This window comes from Sinohyriopsis cumingii, chromosome 6 (assembly GCF_028554795.1).
Source record: "Sinohyriopsis cumingii isolate HCF-2022 chromosome 6, ASM2855479v2, whole genome shotgun sequence".
Taxonomy (NCBI): Eukaryota; Metazoa; Mollusca; class Bivalvia; order Unionida; family Unionidae; genus Sinohyriopsis; species Sinohyriopsis cumingii.
In genome coordinates this window covers 31,170,972-31,198,329 of record NC_142966.1, presented here as the reverse complement: position 1 = coordinate 31,198,329, position 27,358 = coordinate 31,170,972, and the positions used below count along the sequence as shown (strand labels likewise).

The following is a 27,358-nucleotide window of genomic DNA, read 5'->3' as shown; positions in this document are numbered from 1 at the left end:
ATACTGTAGTTCATTATATATTTCTTTTAGTACGTATTTTCCTAACAACACTAGATCCAAGCTTAAGGAGTTGTTGGATATAAATATATATTTATTCTGCAAGAACAGTTTCGATTTGAATTTTCACGTGACTAAGAAGCACGTAGTCACAAGGAGAAAATAATTGCACACCTGTTCTGAAAGATCTTTTGTTTTTCTGTTTTCTAAGAATGAAAAAGGGATATATGAGGTATTACGTAAAAAGAAATTTTGCTATCTGGTTAAAACGTGTCATTATTCGTTGGTTGAGCGACAGACGGGCAGTGCATGGACATTTGTGAAGCTGGATGGTGGGGAGGGACGTGTAAACTTATGTAATCAGTATTCTAAGCAAAATATTATAATGCGCAACAAGCTGTACTTTGTCATTCGTTTGACATTTTATTCTTAAACATGTATTTATCTTCGTACATTCAATCTAGAATTACTCGTAATTTTAAATAACAGTAGGTCCACTCTATGCAATATTATAGTCTAGGTGTCTAAGCAATTTAAGTCAGTTATTTTATGATGGTGATTTCAGTAATAATGATATTATCTATTAAAGATGTAGGTAATTCTGATTAATTTTAGACTTGGTACGTTGAGGGTTGCAATTAAGTGAAAGCTGATGGTTTGCTCATCAAGTACGGTAAAATCATCACTCGCGCACTACTTTTCTACACCAAATTATATTCTAGCAGAATGTGTTTTTTTCTTTCGTTCAAGAAGGTTTTGAAGTGAATATATGGATTAAAGACGATTGCAACAGTGTGACCTTTCTTATTTGTAAGTGTTCTAAATATTTAGCTGACAACATAAAGTATTTTGCATGCGTCGTGCTAGTTCCGATTTTCTCGTGATAAAGTTAGGGGATCGAAGAACCCTTGGAAAATATACAATAATATAATAGCGTTTATCAGATCGTTGCAAGAGACTATGATCTATCAATTATACCCTCAGTTCGGATGAACAAAATGACAACTTGAGGGATTTTCTGTTGGTAATGCAGTTCATCTTTCTTTGAATATTCGTGAAGTAAATAACGTCAGATCTATTATTGAAATCGAACATATTACAATGTGGTTCATGGCAATAATATTGTGAAAAGAACCAGAGGAAACATCAATGTGACTATAGGATCATACTATTTTTTACGAACAATATTTGTTTCTTGTGAAACAAAATCGGATATATTTATTCTCTGATGTAAACACATCCAGGTATTACGCAGTGAATATAGGACTTGATGCCATACTGAAAATCCACGAAAAGTATAGTATCGGATAATATATTAAAAAGAAAACATAAGATTCTCTTCATATTGTTTTCTTGTCGTTCATTTTCGGAGTGTTATGTATATTTAATTTAGATTGTTTTAAAGTATTTTTCTTTTCTTTTCATTATTTGTCATGGGTAATTGTAGTTTGGACTTGACCTTGTCAAAATAAGTTACTTTTGTACCTAATCTGAATCACTGATTTCAGTTTTGTAGTTGTTTCGAACGTACGGTCATAAAATTAAATAACAGCGAAAAAATAAAAAAACCAGCAAGGTTTGTAAAAGTTAAAAAATCATTTTTTTTTATATCAAAGATATAAAATGAAAATACACGAGGAACTTACATTATTTATGAGATAACTCGAAATTAATTCTTATCAAGGTCTATAAAAGTAGTAAATGAATGAGAATGTCCTTATACATTTCAAAACCGGAAATATTCTGGTCATCCAGCATCGCTGACATTGTCAAGATGGCGTTGTCCAGAATTTCTTCGAATAACGTATAACAGTTCCAGAATAATAGTATCGTGCAACCAATGAGCACTTTCTATTTACACTGAACAGTGCAAAGAAACCTTTTACCTCTAATATACGTACATCATAAAATACGTCTGGAGACATTACAAAAGGAACGCAAAACAAGTGAAATACTTCAAAATCGGAATGAATCTGATTGCCCATTTTTCTCTTTATATTCACCATCTATTGCAACTGTATTTCTTAATAGACCTCACGTGAGAGGCAACAACACTCCTTTAAGGTCGATTTAGACTATTCATATGACCTAGCCCAACCAACAGTAAGTTACTAAATCATTCTAGAAACGTCGAAACCCCATCTGCCACTGAGAAATTAAGCCATGTGCGCCATCAAGTATTAAGATTATTATTAATAAGTGTAAAGACATAAGTAAGCATATATTTATAGATCCTATATAACTACTACACTCTTCAGATCATATCACGTATGCAAAAGTGAACTAAAGATATTATGTACGATTTATAGCCATGAAAAAAGATGTTAAAAAAATTAACAAAATCATTTAGCAGGAGTTACAATAAATGTAGATAGTAAACATGTTTATCTCAATCTTAGTCTACAATTAGGAAATTCCCCAATGAAACGCCAGTTCTACCTACTGTTAACTAAGTTTTATATTCTAATTTTAGAATTGGAATTCTAATTATAACTAACATTTCATCTTGGAACTTTGGGAAACTTCCAGAAGGAAACTTTACATCAGGAAATATAATAAATGAGGTCAAGACAAGGACTATATAATATTGTTTTTCTAGAAATTAATTATTCTTGCTGTAATATCTTAGTAGAATCGGCTGTATTACTGTTGTACTCAGTGATGCATTTGGGATGGAATTCCTTTAATTCAAATTATTTAATTCAAATTATTGGTCCCTGGAAAACGAAAGTGCTTAACAGTAGCATTAATGGCAAAAGAGACTGGACTTTATAGGAAATTTCAATTAAAGATATATTCTTGGATTGTATTATTGTGATACCACAAAACCCGTTGGCACATCAACATTACATTGGCCACAACAGGCACTGTAACACTTCCAGCTTTGGATTTAATTTGGATTCCTACTAAAGATCATTAATAATTAGGATTTTTGTTTGTAATTCTTGTTAGGATTTAATTCGCAATACCGTAATTTTCTTTTTTAAAATTTTCACATTGTATATGTTGGTAAATAAATTATTTGTTGAAGCTTACAAAGCTTGTTGCTTCTCGCTCTTTGCTCTAACTTCTTTGAAGACTACAGAGTCATAATAGTAAAATGAAAACAGGAACCCGTAAGATGCGATATATTTTATAACGCTATTTGCTGTTCATGTTCTTAGAATGCGTACAAGGGACATATGGATATGGATGCAATGAAACCTGTGGTAAGTGTATGCACGGCGCTGACAGTTGTTCAACCATAAACGGAACGTGCATACATGGCTGTCAAGATGGATGGAAAGATGAGAAATGTACACAAGGTATGCCATGTCACATAGAAACTTCTTTTAACACTTTCCATTCACTGACCAAATGTTAACAGTTCTGTAATATGTAATTCATTTCCAAATCATCGGTGACATCTTTCCATAGGATTACTAGTATTAGTTTCGTAGGTCTGATATATGTCATAGCGATGTAGTTTATATGTTTTACAATACATATCATGGCGATGAAATTTATGTGTCATAGAGATCTGGGTTATCTAGGTTATATTTATCTTGACACTGTTGGTTACCTTTTCAATGGCGATGTAGGTGATGTATGGTAAGATAATTCCACAGGGTATTATTGGAGTGGTTATACAAAACAGCGTTTAATATTCCCAGATAACAATATATAAAATATATTTATCACAGAAAAATATTTTTCTGAAGTTTGTTATATGTTGACGCACATTTTAATTGCTTTATTCTGAAATTTTCATTTCATTCAGAAATAGGTATGTCTTCCCCTCCATCAGACAATGGTACCATAATCGGTGTTATTGTTCCTGTTGCAATCCTGATCATAGTTTTAATCATCGTCCTTGTCGTTCTGAGTGTAAGAAGAAAACGAAGGTAATAGTTTAAATAATGTGTCAGTATGAACATACATCTTGCATACGTCTTACGAATCTTAACTAAGCAAACAGAAAAATAAATTTTAGTAAAAATTTAAAGATTATTTTATTCTGTAAATTATAAATTCAAAATTTAATGTGAACTTACAGTATTTTGAAATAAATCTCAAACAATCAATTAACTTCTATCACGCATCCAAAATAATAGTGTTCCGAAATGAATCCCGAACTTACTTACATAAATATAAATTTAAATGATTGGTTGCAATTTTAATCTGAATAACTGATGTACTCTTACGTATGGTCTTTAATTTAACAAACGCCTCTAGTCATTTGTCACACCAATGAAACCTACTTCATAAAGTCAGCAATAATGGAAACATATGGGAAACATATCCGAGAATATTCATCCACACATACAAAAATGCACTAGATGCCTTTTTGCTAAAGGGCACTAGGAACTCAGAGACAGCACTGAAATTAACCTTTACAGATTTAATTTCACCATGTCCTATAATATGGTCTAAATGTAACACAAGCATGTGAAAACGGACTTTCATTTGAAATAATTGTCAAATTTGCATCAAACTGAATTGACCAAAGAAATTCCGAATGGTTTCCCAATGATCTGTCCGGACCAGATGCTATCATGTTAATTATACGCTGCAATGTTGAAGAAGAACGATTTGTCTCATACGGCATCATTTTATCTTGATAAAGTCCATCTGGGTTTTCAAATGCTAAATTTCTTTGGATCATTCTGTTAGTAGAATGTTTCAAAAATCCTTTGAGAAGGTCAGCCTTGTGACATATTTTGCATTTGTCAGTAAGTCAATGATTCTTGGTATTGGAAATGAATCCGTTTCGGTGACACTGTTTACTTTTAAAATGAATATACATTCAGACAGCATTATCTGGTTTCGGCACAATAATACTGGGCAAACTTCAGTTACTTTTATTTGGTTCAATGCTACCACTCTTCAGCAAATACTGAGTTTCTTTTTTCCAAATATTTCTACTTGTGAGGATTAATTCATTAATGATGCTGCTTCACTGGTGTAGATCCTACAATTTCAACGTCAGTGGTAGATTTTATTTGTTCGTATGAGAACATCTGGGAACACGTGGCCATATTCACATCACAGTTGTTTTAATTCACTCTTTTTGTGGCTGAAAATGCAGATGCTTCTGGTATCGATTGTACAGTATGTCTGAATTCCGAAGATTGACTACGCAAAAATCTCGGAAGACAGATTGCATTCCATCGTTTAAATACTCACTTTCTGAGACAGAAACAACTACAATGATTGAAAGATTAACACGGCTATCTCTATCAACATGCTCCTTTAAATTATTTATGTGGCAAAGTTGTTTCTGTTTCATCCTCGATGGAGTATTAATGATATAATTTATGGCACGCACTTTCTTTTGAATTGTGTAACGACAATGCTATTTAGCCTCAAGAGAATAGTGGCATAATCAAACTAATGCATGACATCAAAGCAACCCTAACAACTTGCTTATCTCCTACAGCAGAACAACTCGATAACTGCCTGCGTTCATTGCTCGACAAACATGCCCCAGCTACCAAGTGCAGAGTAACAATTCAACAGTGTTCTCCATGGTATGGTAGTGTTAGGGACCAGCTTCGCACTGCTAAAATATACCTCCTTAAAGCTGATAGGCTTTGGCTTTCCACCAGACTCACCATTCATAAGCAAACCTATGAAGCCGCTAAGAAGAATGTCACAGATACAGTCCATGCAGCGAAATCAGCACAATACACTACTAAGATCTTGGAAAGTTCCAGCTGCAAAGAGCTCTTTGAGATTACTAACAAGCTAATCTCAAAGAACAAATCTACACCACTTCCAACTGCCTTCTTTCCAGTCAACCTTCCGGACATGTTTGCAAATTTCTTCCGTGACAGAAATCAAACTATTAGAAATAAGCTTGACACCACAATGTCAATTGACTCGACGTCACCATACAGTTGGGATACAGAGTTTGAGCGGCAACCATTAGCAGTATTTGAACCTGTCTCTATGCATTTCGTTCTTACAATCCTGATGAACTGTGCACCAAAGTCATGTGAACTTGATCCAATTCTAACATCACTGCTGCTTGAGTGCTTAGATCCAGTATTGCCTTCACTAACTGATGTTATTAATACCTCTCTCTCAACCGCGGAATTTCCATCATTTTCAAATCTGACATTGTAAATCCTCTGCTGAAGAAACCATTACTAGACCATAACTATTTAAAGAACTACCGCTCAGTTTTTAATCTCCCTTGGATATAAAAATTCTTAAAAAAGGTTGTTCTATCCCAGTTTGTATCTCATCTGAATTCAAGCAGTCCTTTCAGGAATGTACAATTTGCATATCGTCCTTGCCACAGTACTGAAACTACGCTTCTAAAATTAGTTAATGACATTCTCTCTGCGTTGGATAGCGGAAAGATCACAGTCCTCACCCTCCTTGATTTGTCTGCAGTATTTGACATAATAGACCATTATATATTACTTAACCGTCTCCAGCATGTATTTGCAATTCATGATACAGCCTTACTGTGGTTCAAGTCCTACATGGTCAACAGGACACACATTGTGTCTGTAAACGGAATGTACTCTAGACCAGTTGATCTACGTTGTGTTGTTCCACAGGGATATGTTCTTGGACCTTTCCCCTTCATTCTATACGCTCAGCCGCTCTCAAGAGTCATAGATCATCATCCAGTGTCTCACCAATTGTACGCTGATGACACCCACATTTACAAATCTAGCCACCCAACTGAAGTTGATGTTACCATCCAAGTTGTAGAGAAATGCATTTCTGATGTGAAATCATGGATGACATGTAACAAGCTGCAGATGAATGATGATCAACCTGAGGCCATTCTGATCACAAAACAAAGACTTTCTCATTCACATCCTTTATCTCAAACAATAACTATCGGCAACGCCAACATTAAATTCACACAATCAGTACGAAATCTAGGTGTTACTCTAGACAGTACTCACACATTGCAACAACATGTCAGGAACATATGCAACGCTGCCTATCTTGAGCTGAGACGTATCAGCTCCATTCGCAAATATCTTTCAGTTGATGCCACTAAAACACTTGTGTGTTCATTAGTACTTTTAAGACTGGAGTATTGTAACTCAATTCTGTCTGGTTCATCTCAATATCTACTCCAGAAACTTCAAAAAGTTCAAAACACAGCTGCTCGGATCATACTTAGAGTTCAACGATCAGAGAACACCTCCTCGCTGCTCTGTGCCCTACATTGGCTATCCATTCGATTCAGATTCAAACACAAAATGTGTTCTCTGTGTTACGTTTCACTGACGGTCTCTAGTCCAACATACCTGTCCGACCTCACCCATGTGTACACTCCAGCAAGATACTTACGCTCCTCTTCTGACAATCGTATACTCATTATTCCCACTATGAAAACAAAGTCATACGGACAGCGTTCCTTTGCATACCAGGACCCAGCAACATGAAATGAATTGCCCACTGAACGTAGACACAAAGACACTGTGATCCCATTCAAGAGTGCTCTTAAAACTCGCTTAATTCGGCTGCAAGAACAAACTTAAAGGCCTAATAGTGTTTTCTACCTTAAATATTTTCCGCATGTTTTTTATTTCTTCTAATTGTATGGTGTTTTGTTTGGTAATCATATCATTATATACATTTTTTATGTTATAGGTGTTTTCTAATGTTGTTAAGCGCTTAGAACTTCTAAAGATTAGGCGCTATACAAAGTCCCCATTATCATTATTATTATTATTATTATTATTATTATTATTATTGTATGGGTAGTTGCGTCCTACTTTAATTTCATTATTGACTGAGTAGAGTGAAGATTAGTTCATGACACTTCACAAACCTTTGACAAACTCGTATTTGATATCAGAGACATAGTAAAAATATTTCTCTTTTATCAACTTCAATGGTCGACACACATTATGTCCCAAAAATAGTTCAAAAGGAATAAAACGTAATTATTTTTTAAATCGTTTGGAAACAGTTAAGAACAGCAAATGAGCACCTTCATCGCGATTTTTTTCTGTATGAAAGGAATGTGCCCGAATGATATTCATCAAAGTTTTGATGAAATCTTTATAAAGTCCCTTGACCTTTAGGGTGATATTAAGAATATTTAAACTGTAGGATGCCTAACTGAAGTATAAATTTGAATTCAACCCTTGATCATATCGGATTGATTTGGAATGGTCAAACCGTGTAAAACACTTTATCAAAGTTTTACTACGATTTTAGTTTTAATATTCCTGAGAGGATTTGACAGTGGGATTTAGGAGGGATGCACACGTTATTTTTGAACAAGTATTGATTGCCTGACATGGTCTTAGGAAAAGGACCGACACAGTCTTCTATTATTATGCCACATGGTTCATCAATTGCAAGAATAGATTACAGATGAGCGTTATGTATCTTCTGATTTTGTTTTTCTATCATTTGACGATTGTGACAAGATCTACATTATTTAGAGCCCTACGTTTAACTTTCCGCCCGTAAAAATGGTTCAAGGTCTTGTGATAAGCCTTGTAGAACTCCTAAATGACTAGCGAAGGGCGTTTCATGGGCTAGGCTAGGAAATATCTCTCATTATGACTTTTGAACTAGAATTTGATACCTTTATGACTACGCATTGTAAGCGAGTACCTCAGGAGGTCGCCATTTTCTCGTTATGACCCCATGTTTCAGAAATTGACTACAACCGGTACGTTGTGGCTCCAGTTTATCTAATAGCCTACACAAAATCAATTTGAGTTCTAAGGATATAGTTCATGTTCGATAATGAGTGATTGTGTTATGTCATTCTGATTAGAACTAAGCAAATGAGTAGTAAAAAAGAGGATTACCGTGATCAATCCCTTGAACTGATCCAAACAAGGAGCAAAAGTGACCTCATCAAAAGACTGGCCAATAAATGTGTAAACTAAAGGAATGGTTTCCTGATTAGCAACATTCTCAGGATATATATTTGCCATAGCTCTGGTAACTGCACAATTAGCGTATAAATCATTGTGTTATTTTTTATAAATGATCAACTTTGTAATCCAAACAAGATTTGGCTGTTACAAGAAGGTTAACTACAATTTTATCTCACCTAGGTCATTGCCTTGTAATGAATTAATTCCATCGATGGGTAAAGAAGTCCCTGTTTCTGCTGTCACGGTTCCTGAGACCGAATTGGATGCCAAACTAACATACTGGGGAGGAATATTAACAAATTCGCACTCTACTGTCTGCATAAGAACACGTTCATTTGAACAAGACTTGTCAGAATGTGGAAACATACATGATAATAAAAGACTCGTAGAAGCTCTAGTTTTCCTTAATAATTTAACAGTGATAGAGGTGGTAGAATCATCAATAAGTGATACAGAACATTTCGACATGATTGGTTCATCGTTCTCCTTGATAAAATCAAATGATCTTGACCTATTTGAAATAAAATCATACAGAATAACTCTGTCTTAGTTCTGTTGTTTATTTGTCATCTTGTTTCAGTCATAAAAATCTTGTCCTTTCTTCTTATATTAAGTATACGTAGGAAGAAATTATGATTCTGATCAGTCTTATCAGGAGTTTGTTCCTACAAAGGAAGCAATTTTTGAAGTCTAACTAATGTAATCTTGCCCAAACTTCTTGACAGAGCATCACCTACGACACAGTTGTTCCTTTGGAAATTAGATATGGGTTTTTCTTCTGCAATTCACGAACTTATGTCAATATGCCTTACATACGAACTCATATGCTTTCAAGATAATCCCTGAGATATACCATAATCAGCACCGACAATGACGTATAGATTCACGAGCTGTGCCAATAAACTGTGAAGGCATCATATATAATTTTTTGAATTCATAAGATAATTTTTATTGTAGGCGTTTGATCACGACAGATTTGTTTTAAATCTTTTAATTCAGTGGTTAATATTATAGTAACAGTACACGTATACCTTGTTACAAGAGTCTCATTTATAAGAAGGGCATTCGCTAAGAAGAAATCAATAACTAAGCATGTCAGGAATCGTGAGAGCGTGACTGGGATCACGTTAAACAAAGCGTTTGACTCAAAGTGCAAGTACCATATGGAGAACATACACGCATGCGTTAGCAGTTGATAGGTTCAATAAGTTGTCGAACGGGAAATGGACACGATTCAAATTATTCTTTGCATTATTGTTAATCAGAGATTGTTTATTTTAGACGTAAATTGACACTTGTTACGAGTCAATGCTCTTAAAATAGGTAACATAAAACAGTGAAAAGCAACAAGCTTTGTAAAAGTTAGCAAACAATTGATTTTGCTAGAATACAAAGTGAAAATGTTAAAAGAACTTAGGTCCTTGCGAATTAAATCCCAAAATAACCATACAAGTATATACACAAATTATTTACAGAATATATAAATCAATAATTAAGGTCAAGTAGAAAATAAACCTTATGTTTGACAATGTTATGTCCAACACATAATGTTGCATTGCAATAACATATAATGAAATTAAAAAAACTACACAAATTAAATATACATAACACACTCTGTATCGAACATACGCTCTGTTTGTTTTATTTTTGTGCAGTTATCGTTGTTTTCCTAAGACTCATTGAAAGGAAGATAGTGATTGACAATTATATTTTAAATGGATATAGTGGAGTGGATAATCATTAATTTTAACGGTCACTACTTTGGGATTATGTGATTATATTATAAGACTTGAATATTTTTTTACAAATTTCATCTCGCCGTTTACGAGATTAGATTGAAATGAAACAGTTGGAATAATAATTATGTTAAATTTAGTGGTATCACGGTAGCATATAACATATAAGTACTTTAGGAGCTTCGTTCAGAATACCTTGGAACAGTTTAAAGATTAGTCAGAAATTGATAATACAGTTAAGACTATTTAGGATTACGTACTAGAAATGTATACACTGTAAGTCATAGTTGATACGATCAATTAGTTTGATTATATATTTTTTATAATTAAATTTATATTGTGGAAACACGTGATTGTTTGTTTGGATATTACCTAATATCATATTATTATTCAGTTCAAACCTCAAGACGTAACAGTAAACTTTGTAAATAACTGTCTCGGCCAATGCAGATGTTCAGGAATTTTCTAAAAACGACGAAATATTGATCTACTTCTTTTACCCAAAATGATTGTACTAACCAAATATGTATGGTAATGTCAAAACTTAATTTGTATAGAAAGGGGTGGGTGGGGAAGGGAGTGCTTTCCGCTGCCAGTTCTAATTCTTATGATCTAAATTGCATTTCCTTTTTTCTTTTTCTCTTTCTCTTTGCATCTATATTTGTCTCTCTTTTATCTTCCTAACCCTTTCTCCCCCTCTGAATCTGTTGTTTATCTTCTTGTTCTTTTTGCATTTTTGCCTTTCGTCTCTATGTGTTTTAATTTGCATTTGCCTATCTGGTCTTTATCTTTCTTCATTCTTCAATTCATTTCTCTTTCTTCATTCTCCTTTTGAATTTGCATTTACTCCTCTTCCTTTTGATCATTTGTTCCTGAAGCTTTCTTGACTTGAGCTCCGTCCGGTTTCTTAACTGCATTCTTTTGGTTCTCCATCAGAGCCAGGTACAAACTTAGTAAACAAATCCAAAACAATTTTATATATAAAATTCCATTCAATGAAGTAGTGCGACAGAATAGTTTTTCCTCTTTACCGAAGATATTTTTACTACCGCAAAAGAAAAAGGTGTTTGACAATCTAAAGCAACTCGTTCTTTTTCGAAAGTTCTACTCCTTCCTCGACCTGATTTGAGACAAAATTCACTACATTTGTTGACACTGTGAATGTGTGTCAGTTGCACTAAAGTGTTCATAAACGTATAAAATTAAATCTGCACAAGAGACACTGAAACTTCGAAACAAAGTAAATTTATATTTAAAAACTAATTTGGATTTCTTGTTACGACCCTTCGAGTTTAAACTAAGCAATACAAAATGTAATACCTATAAGTTTAGTAAAATGAAATAAATTCAGTTCTCTGAATTATAACTTATAATTTAAGAGGAACTGACAGTATTGTGAATTAAATCCCAAATAATTATAAACCTGTTATCATAAGTTCACAATAATAGTGTTTTGAATGAATTCCAGGTCTTGAATGTGTTGATTATCAATAACGGTGAATGTGCCGATGTGCCAGCAGTCTTAATGTATCACAGCGATCTAATCCAAAATGTTTCACAATAATCCTAAAAGGTGTTCTGTCCCAATAGACACATGAACACTTTGAAATTCCAATACATAATTCAAACAAACGTTTCCTCTCATCTTAACACAATAGTATATACCTGTGCAGAGTGAAAATAAAATAGGAACATAAATAGCAATAGGAATGAATAATCGTTCAATTTCATTTCCTATATACATCCAACGTCTCTATGTCGCAATGCATCTCTATTTGATCTATGACACAATACATCTCCACCTGATATATGTGGCAATACATGCCCGCGTTGCATGTTGTAATTAAACCCCACGTGACCTACGTCAGTACCTCATCATGTCCATGGAAAATTACCATAAACTGTAAACAGTTTCATTCTCTAGAACCTTTCAAGTTCATAATCAAAGCATCGCTAGAACTCAAGTCCAAGTAAACATCCTATTTATTGCTAACATATGATCTTAATTATATCGTACAATTATGAAAACAAATTAGCTATGCAATATGTTCTTTATAAATGATGGTAAAAATCTAAAAATGTGGATACAATATAAACACACAATATAGATATTCATAACGTACTGGTGTATATATTTTAAGATAATTTGCATAAGAATTGTTGGGTTTTTAAAAAATGTTATACCTGCAATGATTGGATTTTTAAGTGTCATATCTGTGGAGATGTTAGAATTGACTGAGAATATTATCGATAAATCTGCGAACACTGTCAAATATTTATTGAAAACTCGTATTTTGGTTGACTCTGATAGTTACCTTAAGAAAGAAGTTCCCTCTATGCCGAATCAGGAGCAAAATGTGTTCCACCAAGTGATCCAAGAAGGAGAAAGCAGTGCTCGAAAGCCACAAGAGATCGAAGATGCGTCTTTTCCTAGGGGTAAATGTTTAATCGTTAGTTTTATAAATATTGATACTAATCAGTTTGTCCTATATTGATTTCCCTAACTCGTTTCCATGTTGATTTTTTAAAATGATACACAATATGGATTATGTGAAATCATTTGTTTTAGTAGGTATGGATTTTCATGTTTTTCAAACAATTTGTATTTTAAAATTCGTAGATTTCTTGATGAGTCCTCTCAATTTAACAGAACGATTATTGGTTGCGTTTTGTTTTGTCGAAAAGCAAAATCTACTAGCATTGTTTACTCATACATTCACGGCATTGAAATCTAAAGAAATATAAATACTGAAAGACCACATGCATAACAATTTTAAGGTAAACCCAATAAGAACATTTCGATAGGACATTCTTCATTACCAGGAGAACTTCTTTTGTCATAATTTTAACAACTTTCTGTCCCATTTTGTGTCAAAATAGCGCCTCAAAGAAAACTGCTAGAAACAAAACAAATGTTCGATTTTCAGATGGTGTATACCAAAATACAGAGAGAAAGACACAGCTGATGGCTCAGAGTATACCAGTTCTCTCATTTTGGGGTCACGTTATGAGGAAGAAAGCAAACAAAGAAGAATTTGAGTCAGAGTTCCAAGTAAGTGACACGTTTTGAACCAATAAAAAGAAGACCTTACTGCCTGACGTCAAGGACAAAATTCTTTTTCTTAAGCTCATTTTATTTTTTTGTATTACATTAATTACAATTTAGGCAAAAGCGTTACGTCTAAGATGTACTCGAATGTACCTCAAAGTCATTGCACGTCATAACATAACATGTGTAACAGAATGAATTGGTTTAGATTGATCATGAGTCATGGCAAATATGATTAAAACCTGTCACATAAAACATTTTATTCAAGTGACAAGTGATAGTTTTGTATCTACTCTAACAAAGATAGTCTAGACAATGGACGTTAGTGTAATAGCGTACATGTATTGAATACAAATAACATGGGCTGGATAATGGTCGATCGAGCGATATCCTCCATTAACTGAATGTAAATAACAGGCTTACCTGTCTACGTTTCGGAGAGAAACACAGATTGACTTACATCTTCACAGAATTATCGACAACGTAATTTGTTACAATTTGATATCATGAATAATACCATTAACATGCAGAAAGGGATATACTTATAAATTTGAAAAGCAACCATTTAATGCCAAAAGAAACAACATATTCTTTGGGATAAAATAATTTATTGATCCTAATTTGGAAAGTTTTCTATCCTGGAAGCAAATAAAACAGAGCATATATAGTGTCAAATTCTCAAATAGTACATACCAACTCTCCGTTTAATACTAGCATATGCAGTGTGATGATAGTACTTTTCCGCTACATAGGTACATGTCACATTATTGTTGTATCTTATCTTTGTGCTAATCCGCGGTTTTCACATATATGTTTAAGACAAAACACTACATATAAACGATAACATTTTGGGTTTATCTTCAGAGGACTGAACGAATTTAATAAATTGTAAAACATGTTTGATCACGTGAGAGGAAGACGTGTTTCAATTGCATATCAAGGTAATTATTTCCTCCAATGTAACAAAAATTATACACTAATTAAACTTCATTTTGGAAACTTACGGGATATTTTCTCCAGAAAGCTTAAGTTGAAGTATATATAACAGCATCTTTAAATTTATACACGGTCAATTCAGTTCATCTAAAAATGAAAATGGATTGGAAAGAAAACTACCTAAATGACAAAGCCTACCGCGCCTACATCCTACATTAAAACGCACACACTCAATACTAAACAAGAATTTCTTCCATTACATACAGTATTTGATAAACGCGTCAGAGTACTTTACATAAATTTAATCTAATGAAAATACTGTGTAGCTAAGTCCTGGTTATGCAGTAGATAATTGTTCATATGCGATATGGAAAGAAACAATTGATGTTATTAACATGTTGAAAATGTTTATCTGTGACAGGAATTCAGTCAAGGATTGACCAAGACACACGAAGAAGCCCTGGCAAATCCTTCAAAGAACCGATACAAATCAATGTATCCATGTAAGAATCTTCATTTGCAGTCCGCAGGTTCTTCTGTAAACTTTCTGCCATTAGTGCCTCGCACGTGACTTGCGTTTAGGAAAGCATTTGACATTCTTAATTAATTGCTGCAGATGTTAACTGTACCCAGCGAGAATGTTACTTTATATATATATATATATATATATATATATATATATATATATATATATATATATATATATATATATATATATATATATATATATATATATATATATATATATATATATCTTAGACTAAGTTGCAGAAAAGAGCGATGAGCAACAAGTTTGTAAAATTCAACAAATAATTTATTGCGCTAGCTCACCAGGTAAAAATTTCAGTATTATCAATCAAATCCGAAATTCCCCTATACCTTATATCACAGAGGCCATGAGTGGCAGAGTGGTCTAAAACATTCTCTGTTACGGATCATTGCCATCTCACCTCTGTCTGCGTGGATTCGAGTCCAGAATTCGGCCAATGTGGTTATGTGAGAAAGCTTGCCAGTAGCTTCTCGTGGGTCGGTGGTTCTTCTCGGGGTTTTCCCGGGTTCTTCCTCCACCATTAATACTGGACGCCATGCATAGCCTATCGTGTGCTGAAAAATGACGTTAAACCCCACAACAACAACAACCTTATATCACAAGTCCAACTGTATGGAGTTCCAGTTAAAATCTGATGGCATTCCAAATAAGCTGCAATATTGAATGTGTTAATGTGTCTATGGTAGGGAGTTTGATGATCTGCTTAGTCTTTTGATGTGTATTATACAACATGTTCTTATCAGAATTGATTTTCATTCAAAATTAATATTACAATCCAAGAATATTATTGAGCACTTTGTTAGTCCAGTGAATAATAATTTGAAAATATCCGGACACAAATACATAGAAGTAAATATGTATATTTCTGCAGCCAGCAATCTTATTTTCATGAAATATCGCAACAATGTACTTTTTAGTTGTGATGTAAAATTTCAACGTAAACACTGGCAATGTGCTGTGTATATAAGTCAACTCAAACCGGTATTGTGCACCATATGAAATAATGTGACGTCACACGAATTATTATTTTGTGTTGACAAATGCTTTGTCTTTTGTAAAATGTTCTGTTTATTTGGATGGACGGTTGTTCTCTGATTTATATCTGCCAAAAATGCATAAATATACTGTTAATATTTCAACTTTGTTTGGGGCTATATTTTACTCACAACAAATGAAAGGTACAGCGTCTGTCAGAGTGAACGAAAGTGTTCATTCTTCTTTCTATCCTAACAATTTCTGCTGAAATAAAATTCAGTGATAAAAAGAATATCAAATGGATAATGCTTTTATAATAAATTTATGAAAATGTTTAAATGATGTCCAGCTCGCAAAAGAAGGACATTATTTAATTCGAAAATTCAAAATTAAATCGTTACCCATTTGAGATTCTCTGACTCTATCTATCTAATCACTCAATCACTCTTTCTCTATCTGTATATATGTATATGTATGTATGTATGTACATTTATATATATATATATATATATATATATATATATATATATATATATATATATATATATATATATATATATATATATATATATATATATATAGTTCTCATTTATTTCATTTTGTTTGGAGATACTTAGTGTTCTTAATACATCTGAACTCAGAGATATCATGTTCCAGATGACTTTAATAGAGTTGTTCTGAAACGAGGTTCTACACAGGACTCGGAGTATGAAAATGATTCAGACTATATCAACGCCAGCCATATAAAGGTATATGATATATATGGAAATAATAATAATAATAATAATAATAATAATAATCAGCACAAGCACGAACAGTTGAGAATAACATGTAGCATGTGAAAGGAAATTTAATATTGTTATCTTTATCGATGATATCGAAAGTCAGAAGACATTTTGGAACTAAGTGGTCAGTTCAATGATAATGTCTGTTATTTCATTCACTACCCACTAGGTACTTTTGTGTACCATATATTTATCACTGTGACCTAATAGTGTTGTAATTTGCGTGTGTTTGTATGTGTTTGTGTGTGTGATTTGGTTTTTAACGTTTTTTTTTAAAAAAGATTGAGTCCTATCGCTACAATTTCTGCAGTGTGACAGTTTATAGTGATGTCTAGCACTGGGACATCATACCACAGATATGTTGCATGATGTCCCTCCAAGTCATATTATCTTGACACCAGGCCAACCAATCCTAACTCTCTTAATGCTGAGAGTCTAGGGAGGTACCTATAAGTCCCATTTTTATATTAGTCATTGGTATGACACGGCAGGGTTTCGAACCGGCATCCTCCCGCATCCGAGGCGGACGCTTTAATCACTAAGCCACCAGCGCGGTCAAGTAATTTTGCATACATGCAATCGGGATCAAAGGATGATAAAGGAATGACGTTAAGAAAAAATAAGGATTTTTTAAACTTTAAAAATGCAAATATATTTAATTAAATATTGGAGTCAAGGTAAAACTATATACAGTTGCTTACGATATTGTCTTTTTGATAGGGGTTTGAAGGCCGCAAGTGCTACATTGCTGCGCAAGGTATGTACACATTCTCGTTAAATGGTTGTTCGATCAATGAAAAATATTATTTAATATTAGAAGTATATCGTAATAGATATCAAGAACTGAAACAAGGAGAGTAGTTTGGAATTTTCTTGCACTGTAATGAACACCATTCAGTGGTTTTGTATTTTATATGATACGTCATAATAGTACGATTTCAGGGAAATTATTACATGATTACCGTTATTTTGCGAAATGATAACTCCTCCAATGAGATAAGGAGATAACATAGGCTTTTAATTTTCGATGAAATAGAGGTAGTGAGAATATAGCTCGGTCGTTGTGTATTTATTTTCTGCTGTCATTGTATGCTACATCGTTTTTGTATGATTTCTTAAAGGACAAAAAATAATCTCTAGCTTATCATCAATTTGCGTTAAATTAAGTAAATGATCACATCCATGTACTTGAAACTCCTATCACCACAATTTTGTGAGGTGTTTTGAATGAATTGGAATTCAATAAGCCAATGAACATGATTTTGCACTTTTAAAAAAAGAAGACATTTTTGATTAGAAGTTTAATATAATTTACCAAATTTTACAAACGAAAATGCCGATTTCTCTACCTAAATTTATTGTATATGAACACTCATGTAATATCTTCTTCACTTATTATAACAGATACAAAATCTAGAGATCATGGATGAAATAATCTCAGTTAATTACAATCACAGGTCCTATAAACAAAACAGTGGACGATTTCTGGTGGATGGTATGGCAAGAACGGACAAAATGCATTGCCATGCTAACAAATCTCAGTGAAATGGGCAAGGTTGGTCTAAATTATAAATATAAATTATTACATGTCGCAGGGGGTTGTGTGATTATGGAGTTTTCAATGGTAGAAAACAAGTTTTGGGACTATGTGTGTGTGTGTGTGTGTGTGTGTGGTGATGGTTGTTTTATTCGTTATTAGTATTATACATAAGGAAATTCTGGCACAGAATGTTTATGATGACAATGTTAGATTGGATCTTTAGACACAAAATATGGAGATGCTTGTATTGATAATGCGTAATAATTGGCACACATTATTAAACCAGGAAGAATAAGCAATAATACCAATTGTAACAGAACGTCCAGATAAAAGCTAATTGATCTTCTCAATTTAGCTTTAAAATAAGCAATATTTTTCTTCATGTTGATACCTAGAACAATCTATGCTTTAAAATCGTTAAAGGCACTAAAATATTTGGACATTGAATGTTGTTTGATTCAGATCAATAACAGCAGATAACTGTAATAGCTGAACTATAGAAATCGTGATCAGAAATTAGAAGTGCTTAATTCAAACATGAAAGATCCGTGTTTTATGTCTTAACTGATTTTTCTAAAATATTAATTATAACATTTTATTTCTTATGTACCTGGATTTAAAATATTCTTTTTAAGGTCCTACTCTGTATTATATGATAAATAATTGTTGATTTTATCGAAATGTATTAACAAACATTAACCAAATTAATAAATATTAACCCAGCTCTAAGTATCACAAGGTTTAGCATATTGACAAATTGATCAAACGGAACCAAAATTTCTATAGTTCCCATAGCATCAGGGGTTGCAATGAGGGTTCCTTTTGATTATGTGTATAATAGTATTCTCCATATTAGTTTCATACTTTGCGTTCAAATAATGAATAAAAATCAAAAACTATATCTAGCTATGTATACCAATACTGTTTAAGAACAAAAGAAGAGTGAATATTATGTTTTTGTCTAGATGAAGTGTATCCAGTACTGGCCGGATAAGGAAGAACAAACGTACGGAAATGTAACGGTTAAAATTATACGAAATGAATCCTTCGATGACTGTGTCAGAAGAGACTTACAACTAACTGTGGTAAATTGTATGCATGTGTCCTGATGAACTAGTACAAAATTGTGTTCATTGTTGTATTTGTTAAGAAGGATGTGCATCAAAATATAATATAATAGATAAGAGTTTAATAAATAAACATCTGTTTCTGTTATGGAACATTCAGTCTCGAACTCTTCTGTTTCTTATTTAATAGAAAAAAATCTAACTGTAAACGAGCCCACACTTAGTCAGCGTTAAACGGTGAATTGTGTTTTCGTTTTAACCATAAAGGATAAATAGCATTCACATCTAAAGTTTGTTTGCTAGTATACTAATCTCTCATTTTCTGTGTAAATATTTATAATTTTCTCAAATCTGATTTACAGATAAGCTCTGCAAGATTGGCACTAAATATTATACATGGAATTGCTACATGATTCTGTCTTAAATTCTTGTATATTTTTGTTGGTGAAACGTGGAAGTAACAATGTTATGATGACAAAAAGTAACTTGAGATGTATCAAGTTTTCTTTCATATTTATTTAGCATTGGTGGTTTGATCATAAATGTATAAATATGTTACCGTATTTATAAAACACTTATAATAATGCACCTACATCTAATAGTTTCGAATATTTATGAATATGAATGCAATTAAAAGTAAGAGGAGAAGAAGTGTGAAAAGGAAATCATAACAACATGTTACAAAGAATGATTGTATTTATGTTTCCTATACTCATTAATTTGCGCTTGAAATGGCCATTGGCTAAGAAACGTTTGTATAGCGAGAAATCGAATCACATATGAAGAGAAATTTAATTATTTATTTGATGCTATATTGAACAGAAAATAAGCTTGCCAGCTTTAATTTTAAAAAAATGGATGTTTAACACCCTTTACCAGAACGGGTTGAAGCTAACTTTAGAAGCAAAACTTCAGTTTTTCACCAATGAAATTACTAGAAAAGAAAAATAAATTGTCGCTAAACCAGTACCACTACATGGGTTCTTTTATTTAGAGTGGCAATTCGAGGAAGGTTACTCAGTTTCATTACACAGCCTGGCCAGACAAAGACGTACCGGACACAGCCTGGTCACTTGTGGAATTCTGGAAATCTGTCAGGAAGCACAAGGCATATGGCAAGCGTCCTGTGGTTGTGCATTGCAGGTATACTTTGGAATCACACTTTTGAAAATTAATGAATTAGAATTAAAACAATGGGAATGACGTTTGAGTGGTTATTATCTTTGTCTATGTTTCAGAGGGAAATAAAGCATACATAACCATTGTGTGATATTTAGATCAACTAAGAACTGATGGTCCAACAAAATAATGCTATAAAAATAACATTTATATATGACAAATATTTAGCATGTCTGTGTGTGATATATATATATTGTATATAGATATATATATATATATATATATATATATATATATATATATATATATATATATATATATATATATATATATATATATATGAGTGTGTGTGTGATTATTTCTAGATGTAATCGCGTCTATTTCATCCCCTTCATGATAATTAATTTGGTATACTTGTCATTCTTCAAGGCTTGTAGAATGGAAAGATTTGTTGACAAGAACGTCAAATAATACTTGTTTAACGAAAGTGTTTGCAATACGATCCGTGTTCCATAAAAAACATAAGTGTTTCGTTTGACAGAATTATTTAAATCTAATGAAATCCTTATTCAGTGCTGGAGTGGGAAGGACAGGGACATTCATCGCTTTGGACATCATTTACGACGAGACATGTGAAACGGGACGTGTCGCCGTTATCAAGTGTGTCGAGAATTTACGAGAACAGAGAGTCAACATGGTCCAGACTGCGGTACAATTTACGATCTGTTCACATTTGTTTTTGCTGCAGTAGTATATGTTTTAGTAATCTATATAATATAATGGATTTTCTATTGTAAAAAACAATATTCTCAATTGTTTTATCAGATCATTGAGGACACCTCTTGCTACGCCAAGAGTTTAAAACATGATCGAGCTAACATCTCGGTTTAACAAATGAACTTGAATAAGCAAGAACAAGCAAAATGTAAACTGAAAACTTCAAACATTGGAAATTAGGGTTGGCAACATTTGCTAAAAGAATGGAAACGTTTGCTCTTGAAATAAGCGTTTTTTGTATATACAATAAATAGGCAGTTATGATAGCTGATATTACTACATATTGTAGATCAATTCTGCACATTGCACATCCTAAACTCTTCTTAGTATTGTCTTAAGTTAGTCATTCTATCGGATCATGCAACAATAAATGCAAAATTGCATTGAGAGTGTAAAATATAACTAACATATTTATCTACTTTCTTACCTACCTATATAAATATCTGTATATGGTTTTCTTCCTTTCTTTAGAATCAGTTTATATTCCTGCATGATGTTGTCGCAGAAGCTCTCGGATTTGGAACAATGCCTGTATTAAAGAATCAGTTTTCAAATGTACTCAGGCATTTAATGGAGCAAGACGAAAGGTCCGGACTGACTCGCCTGCAAAGACAATACAATGTACGTATTATTAAAAAATGTAAGTTTTGTTTTAAAGCATGTATAAGATTTATAAACAAAGTCTCTGACTGAATCACCTATACAATTTTTGTGAAATAGCCAAGTGACTTAACGATTTCTTTACTTCGTGAAAGCTCAAACAGAAATCTTACAATCTTGAAAGTGACATTTGAAGTGCGTTCTCAATATACACATATAGCAACTAAAATGTTGCTTATACCTTATTATTATTGCGCATGCTTGGATTGATACCATAAGTGTCAACGACCCCTTAAATAATGTGCTTCCATTGTAGAAAATATAGAGGTAAGATATATAACTCTTGAAGCGAATTTAGTCACTTATCCAGCAGCGAACGAAATCAGTGCATTAGTACATGAACTTCAGTTTCGTTTTATGTGTGTTAATGGAACGCTACATGATGAATTTGCGTGTTGAATTCGTAAAAGTAAAGATAAATCAATTTCTTCTACGAGAAACTGGAAACTGCTACTAACGGTAAGTTACGCATGTCTTGTGTACTTTTACAAAAACATCCTGATTCAATTCTCTGTTTTACTATTATCGCATCGAATATAATATAAACCTTTACAGACACGATCATCTTGAAATTATTGAAACAAAAAGCCAGCTGTAGGTAAAGATTCAATATAAACTATGTTATTATTTTGGTTTTAGTTCAGTTTTAGAGTCATTGGACTTGTAGTTTAACTTCAGTGTATAATTGTCAATTACTAATCATATTTAAGTATTTTATGCATTAAGTATGTCTGGATACATATATCATATGTCTCATTGATACGTATGTAGCGATGAGTATGGTTCCATGGTTTTATGTCAAAAGATTAAAATGAAATGGTTTAAAAAAATCCACAATGTCAGCATGAAAATGCGATTTCTTCCATTAACATATAGTCAGGGTTGTAAAGATGTAATTTTATGTATTGTTTAAATCATTATCAACTTAATGATGTGTTTAACTAATTTCAGATTCTCAAGAAATTAAACAATGGACAAGAGGAAAGTAATATGCCAATCTACTCGAATTCGGAAGACTTTCAGTCTGAGATCATATGGCTACCGGTAAAATTAACAATTTGCTGTAAACATCTCTTAGTCAATAGACATTGTACATATTCTACCTGGAATTTCGAGAATCTTATCTAATATTCAAAAGGAGATTGCTTTTAGTATGATTAAGAGATTATGAGCACTTTCAGCAAATTTATTGAAGGTTTTCAGGAGGCATCATCTTTTTTATATATTTCTAACTGTCACGGTATATTAAAACCCAGATGTCTTGCCCAGAACATGCTTTATGGATACAAAACGTCTCCACCCGATAGTGGTGGCCACGAGTGGTCAAGTGGTCTAAAACGCTCTCCGTTACCAATCACTGCCATCTCATCTCTGCGTGGGTTCGAGCATAGGGTTCGGCCAATGTGGATATGTGAGAAAGCTTGCCAGTAGCTTCTCGTGGGTGGGTGGTTCTTCCCGGGGTTTTCCCGGGTTCTTCTTCTATCATTATTACAGGTCACCATGCATAGCCTTTCACGTGCTGAAATATGCCGTTAAAACGCACAACAACAATAACAAAAATCCCCTGAGAGTCTTGGAAATCAAAGCCCTATAAAATTATAACCAAATTAGGTAATTCAAAGGAATTTTGTAAAAGTGCAAACTTTATTTTTATATTTGAAACCATCTCTCGATCAATATCCTTGTCTTCTTATATCGATGACCCTAAGTTAGTCATTGGAAAACATATTAATTGCAGAATCTGTCGGGAAGAGATGCCTACATTGCAATGAAACGAGTCGACGACGAAACACTGCTGGCCACCATTCGAGAGAGGAATATCAAATATTTGATCATCGTGGATGGCAACACTGTAAGTAGAGATACAAATATGTCTGCATCTAATCAAAATGTGATTTACCTAGTCTCTTTTTTGTAAACTGACAAATAAGTCGTATATGTGAATGTCAGGCATATTGAAATAAAAAGATATGAATGTTGAAAAGGGTTCGACATATTCCTCGCCTTGTCAGAAAATGTAATATAGTATCTAGTCGTCAAACATTGATCATCTATTTTGCTGCATTTCTCGAAGCAAAGTACTTTCAATGCTTAAAAAGGGTGATTATTCTATGATAGGAAATGCACGTCATTGATTACGAAAATGTAAGTAAAAATTCGGAGATCATGTGGTATTCCCCACCTTGATATCATTATTAATATCACTATTTATGTAGTTCAATGACAGCTTATAAGACACTGTTGTTACGACTCTGATGTCTAAAATTAAGTAATATAAAGAAAGAAAACCAATAAGGTTTGTACAACACAGGAAAAATTTAATTATCTAACTAAAGCAATGAAAAATTAAGAAAACATATTATGAAATAAATCCAAAAATATGCCTAAAAGTTTATAACGTGTTCAAAAGAATGACTATCTTTGAATGTGCGAAAGTGTCGATAGTGTTGATGACTCACAGTGGAATTGTCTACAGCGTCTTTGAATGAATTCACAAGACTCCCAAAATGTTGCTCAAGTCCAAAGTCAATGAATACTTTGTAATTTTAATGAGTTATCTAAACGAACGATTCTACTCAAATTAAATCTGAACACAACATTAAATACATATGCAGAATGATCATTAAACAAGAGCAATATTAGGAAATGCAAATAAGAGTAATTCTCCGACAATAGTCATCTCTATATTTCTATTACGACTCAGTGTTGCTATTCATCCATGTGATTTATTTCGCAATGCATGACTTATGTGGAAATACAACCCACCAGATCTATGTAGCAATACTCAACCATCCAATCTAAAAATTATTCAAACCTGGTAAGAAATATTTATTGTCATACTCTATTTAAAAAGTCAAACACACAATACAGATATAGATACCACTGTAAAGCCAACCCACGCTATTTCAGGAATTTTATTTATAACTGGTGACCTTTATGAAAACTGTTTTTAGGCAAATCCCAGTGTTTAACAGGTCAGATACTTTGGCCAGTATATGGTGCACAAACATATCTTAGGTTTCAAGGGTATATTTATACTGTAAAAACGAACTAGATTTAAACGAATAAATATTTTATTAAATAGATCTTTTCTCATGAGAGTGAAATAAAAAAATAACAAACGAGAACCAGTATTACGAAAATATTAGTTTCTGCTGAGGAATGATAGTCAATATAGGACAAAAACTGGGAAAAAGTAATAAGTACACGTCTTCTACTACATGGTGTGCGAAAATATGTGTACAATAATGTCTGATACTTCTTCGTATTGTATATGATGGGCAGATTAGGCTTGTGTTCAGTAATAGGGTTGCCATATTAAAGTACAAAAGATGCTATAAAACTATTGAATTTTCAATGTCACGCATTTACATGCACAATACGACGTGCTTAAGTAATGACGTTTCTATTCGCAGCCTAAAGATGTATTATGTTCCATTGGAGTGAATCAGACCAAAACTGTCTCTGGCTTGGATATAATATGTAACAAAAAAGAAGACCTGGGAACGTTTGAGAGGAATCAGTTTTCTATCACAAGTGACGAAACGGTATGATATGTGATAGCAATCAAATAATGATTAATTTAATTAAAGGCCGTAATAATCTGCCTTCATAAATGAGATAATGATTTATATAAAATATTATTTTTAAGAGGTCAAAGAAAGAAATTGTTGTAACTAGAACTGATTAAGAGAATGATCGAAGTTTATTCTCTACAGGTTATGCGTGCGCTTCAGTGCCCATACGACACACATTGTATGTAACCTTTTCCTTTTCATGATTATTTAACTATTGCCTATACGAAACGATGAGGTGATCTCTCTTTTCTAACTACAGAATGATTCACAAAAACTGACGATGTTCTTGCTGAAAACCTGGGAAGAATCGCATGAAGTACCTTCAGATTCAAATTCTGTTTTGTCACTACTTGAGGATTTTGGCCAGTACCATCCAAATCCCAGCGAATTAAATCCTGTCCTCCTCTTCTCCAGGTTTGTATACAGCGCTGCAGCTATATAACACATAAATCTTGTTGTAGTCTTATTCTTGATTGTGACCTCTATTTGACAATTTTATTCTTTATTGTTATCGTGCTATATTATACTCGGGGATGGGTTAAACACATCATTCTAATAAGGGTGAATGTTTAGTTAGTTTAATCGGAATCCACGACTTGACCAGATACTACATTTTGTCAATTTAATTGGTTTACCTTATTACTATTTAGCATACGGGTTGCCAAAACGAAAGATACAATGGCGTTGAAATCTTTTTTTAACCTGCATATAATTACAATACTATTATTTTTAAAAGATATGCAATTCATGTTTCATCTGATAGTGTCTTCCTTGTGTTGAGACCGTGCCATTATGTCGTGTAGCTACCCAGGTTTCGTAAAATAGTCTTCTTTGTGTGTTGGCATCGTGCTATCGTATCGTATAGATACCCTTGTTTCATCAGATAGTGTCTTATTTGTGTCTTGATATCGTGCCATCATATCGTATAGCTACCCGTGTTTGATGAAATATTGTCTTTACATCAGAGTCTTCTTTGTGTGTTGGCACCTTGCTATCATATTGTATTGAATATTTTGGCATACATGTAGAATGTCAATGAATTAGTATGATATACTGTGAAAAGATTTGATTGTTAACGAGGCCCTAAGGTTAAAGCGTGAACTGAACATATAGTTCAAGCAAGTCGCTACTTAACAGCACTCCACTACAAATTAAAGTCCTATTCCTGACAATCACTGAAATAAATTATTTAGTTGATAAGTATATATTATGATTTGATTTGCACTGAGTTTTAATTGTTTGATTTAATTGCTTCGATAATTAATTATTTCATGGTGCCTTGATGTTTCCAAAACAATATGTTCAAGCGTGAATTACATTGTGTCCTAACAAATCGTTTCCTTACTTGCCCGAAGATGTAACCTCTTTCGCCTGAGTAATATTAATTGTTGGACCGAATCATTTATCTTAGATATAATTTAAATAATACATTTGAACCTATTCAAACTGATCATTGAAAAACATTAAAAAAATCCTTACGTTTCGTCTCATAAACTTTTTGCGAGTTTCTATTGATTAATACCTCAGATGGGAGTTGAGAAGATGCAGCCTTATTTACATCTTGCTAAATGAAATAAACAGAATTCTTAGAGACGGAGAAATTCACATCTTGCAGACAAGTGCGGATATGTTAGAAAGGAGTCCAAAACTACTGCCAACATTTGTAAGTATCATTTAATAGCCTGTCTTAAGCGAGTTTTCTAAACTGTCTATTTCATAGTCTTGAAAACAAAT

The 27,358-nt window shown here is 33.0% G+C and overlaps 1 protein-coding gene across 1 annotated transcript in view; it reads left to right on the top strand.

Moving 5' to 3' along the window:
• Positions 1-27,358, top strand: part of LOC149796575 (receptor-type tyrosine-protein phosphatase S-like) — a 47,594-nt gene that overhangs the window by 6,751 nt on the left and 13,485 nt on the right. Inside the window, exons 9-25 of the mRNA XM_089960630.1 lie at positions 3,162-3,302; positions 3,758-3,881; positions 12,900-13,024; positions 13,516-13,640; positions 14,995-15,076; positions 16,756-16,847; positions 17,604-17,640; positions 18,341-18,438; positions 19,389-19,508; positions 20,485-20,633; positions 21,183-21,318; positions 21,858-22,007; positions 22,998-23,090; positions 23,785-23,898; positions 25,463-25,594; positions 25,884-26,038; positions 27,152-27,287. Coding sequence (XP_089816756.1) covers positions 3,162-3,302; positions 3,758-3,881; positions 12,900-13,024; positions 13,516-13,640; positions 14,995-15,076; positions 16,756-16,847; positions 17,604-17,640; positions 18,341-18,438; positions 19,389-19,508; positions 20,485-20,633; positions 21,183-21,318; positions 21,858-22,007; positions 22,998-23,090; positions 23,785-23,898; positions 25,463-25,594; positions 25,884-26,038; positions 27,152-27,287 — 2,009 coding nt within the window. The remainder of the gene's footprint in view (positions 1-3,161; positions 3,303-3,757; positions 3,882-12,899; positions 13,025-13,515; positions 13,641-14,994; positions 15,077-16,755; positions 16,848-17,603; positions 17,641-18,340; positions 18,439-19,388; positions 19,509-20,484; positions 20,634-21,182; positions 21,319-21,857; positions 22,008-22,997; positions 23,091-23,784; positions 23,899-25,462; positions 25,595-25,883; positions 26,039-27,151; positions 27,288-27,358) is intronic.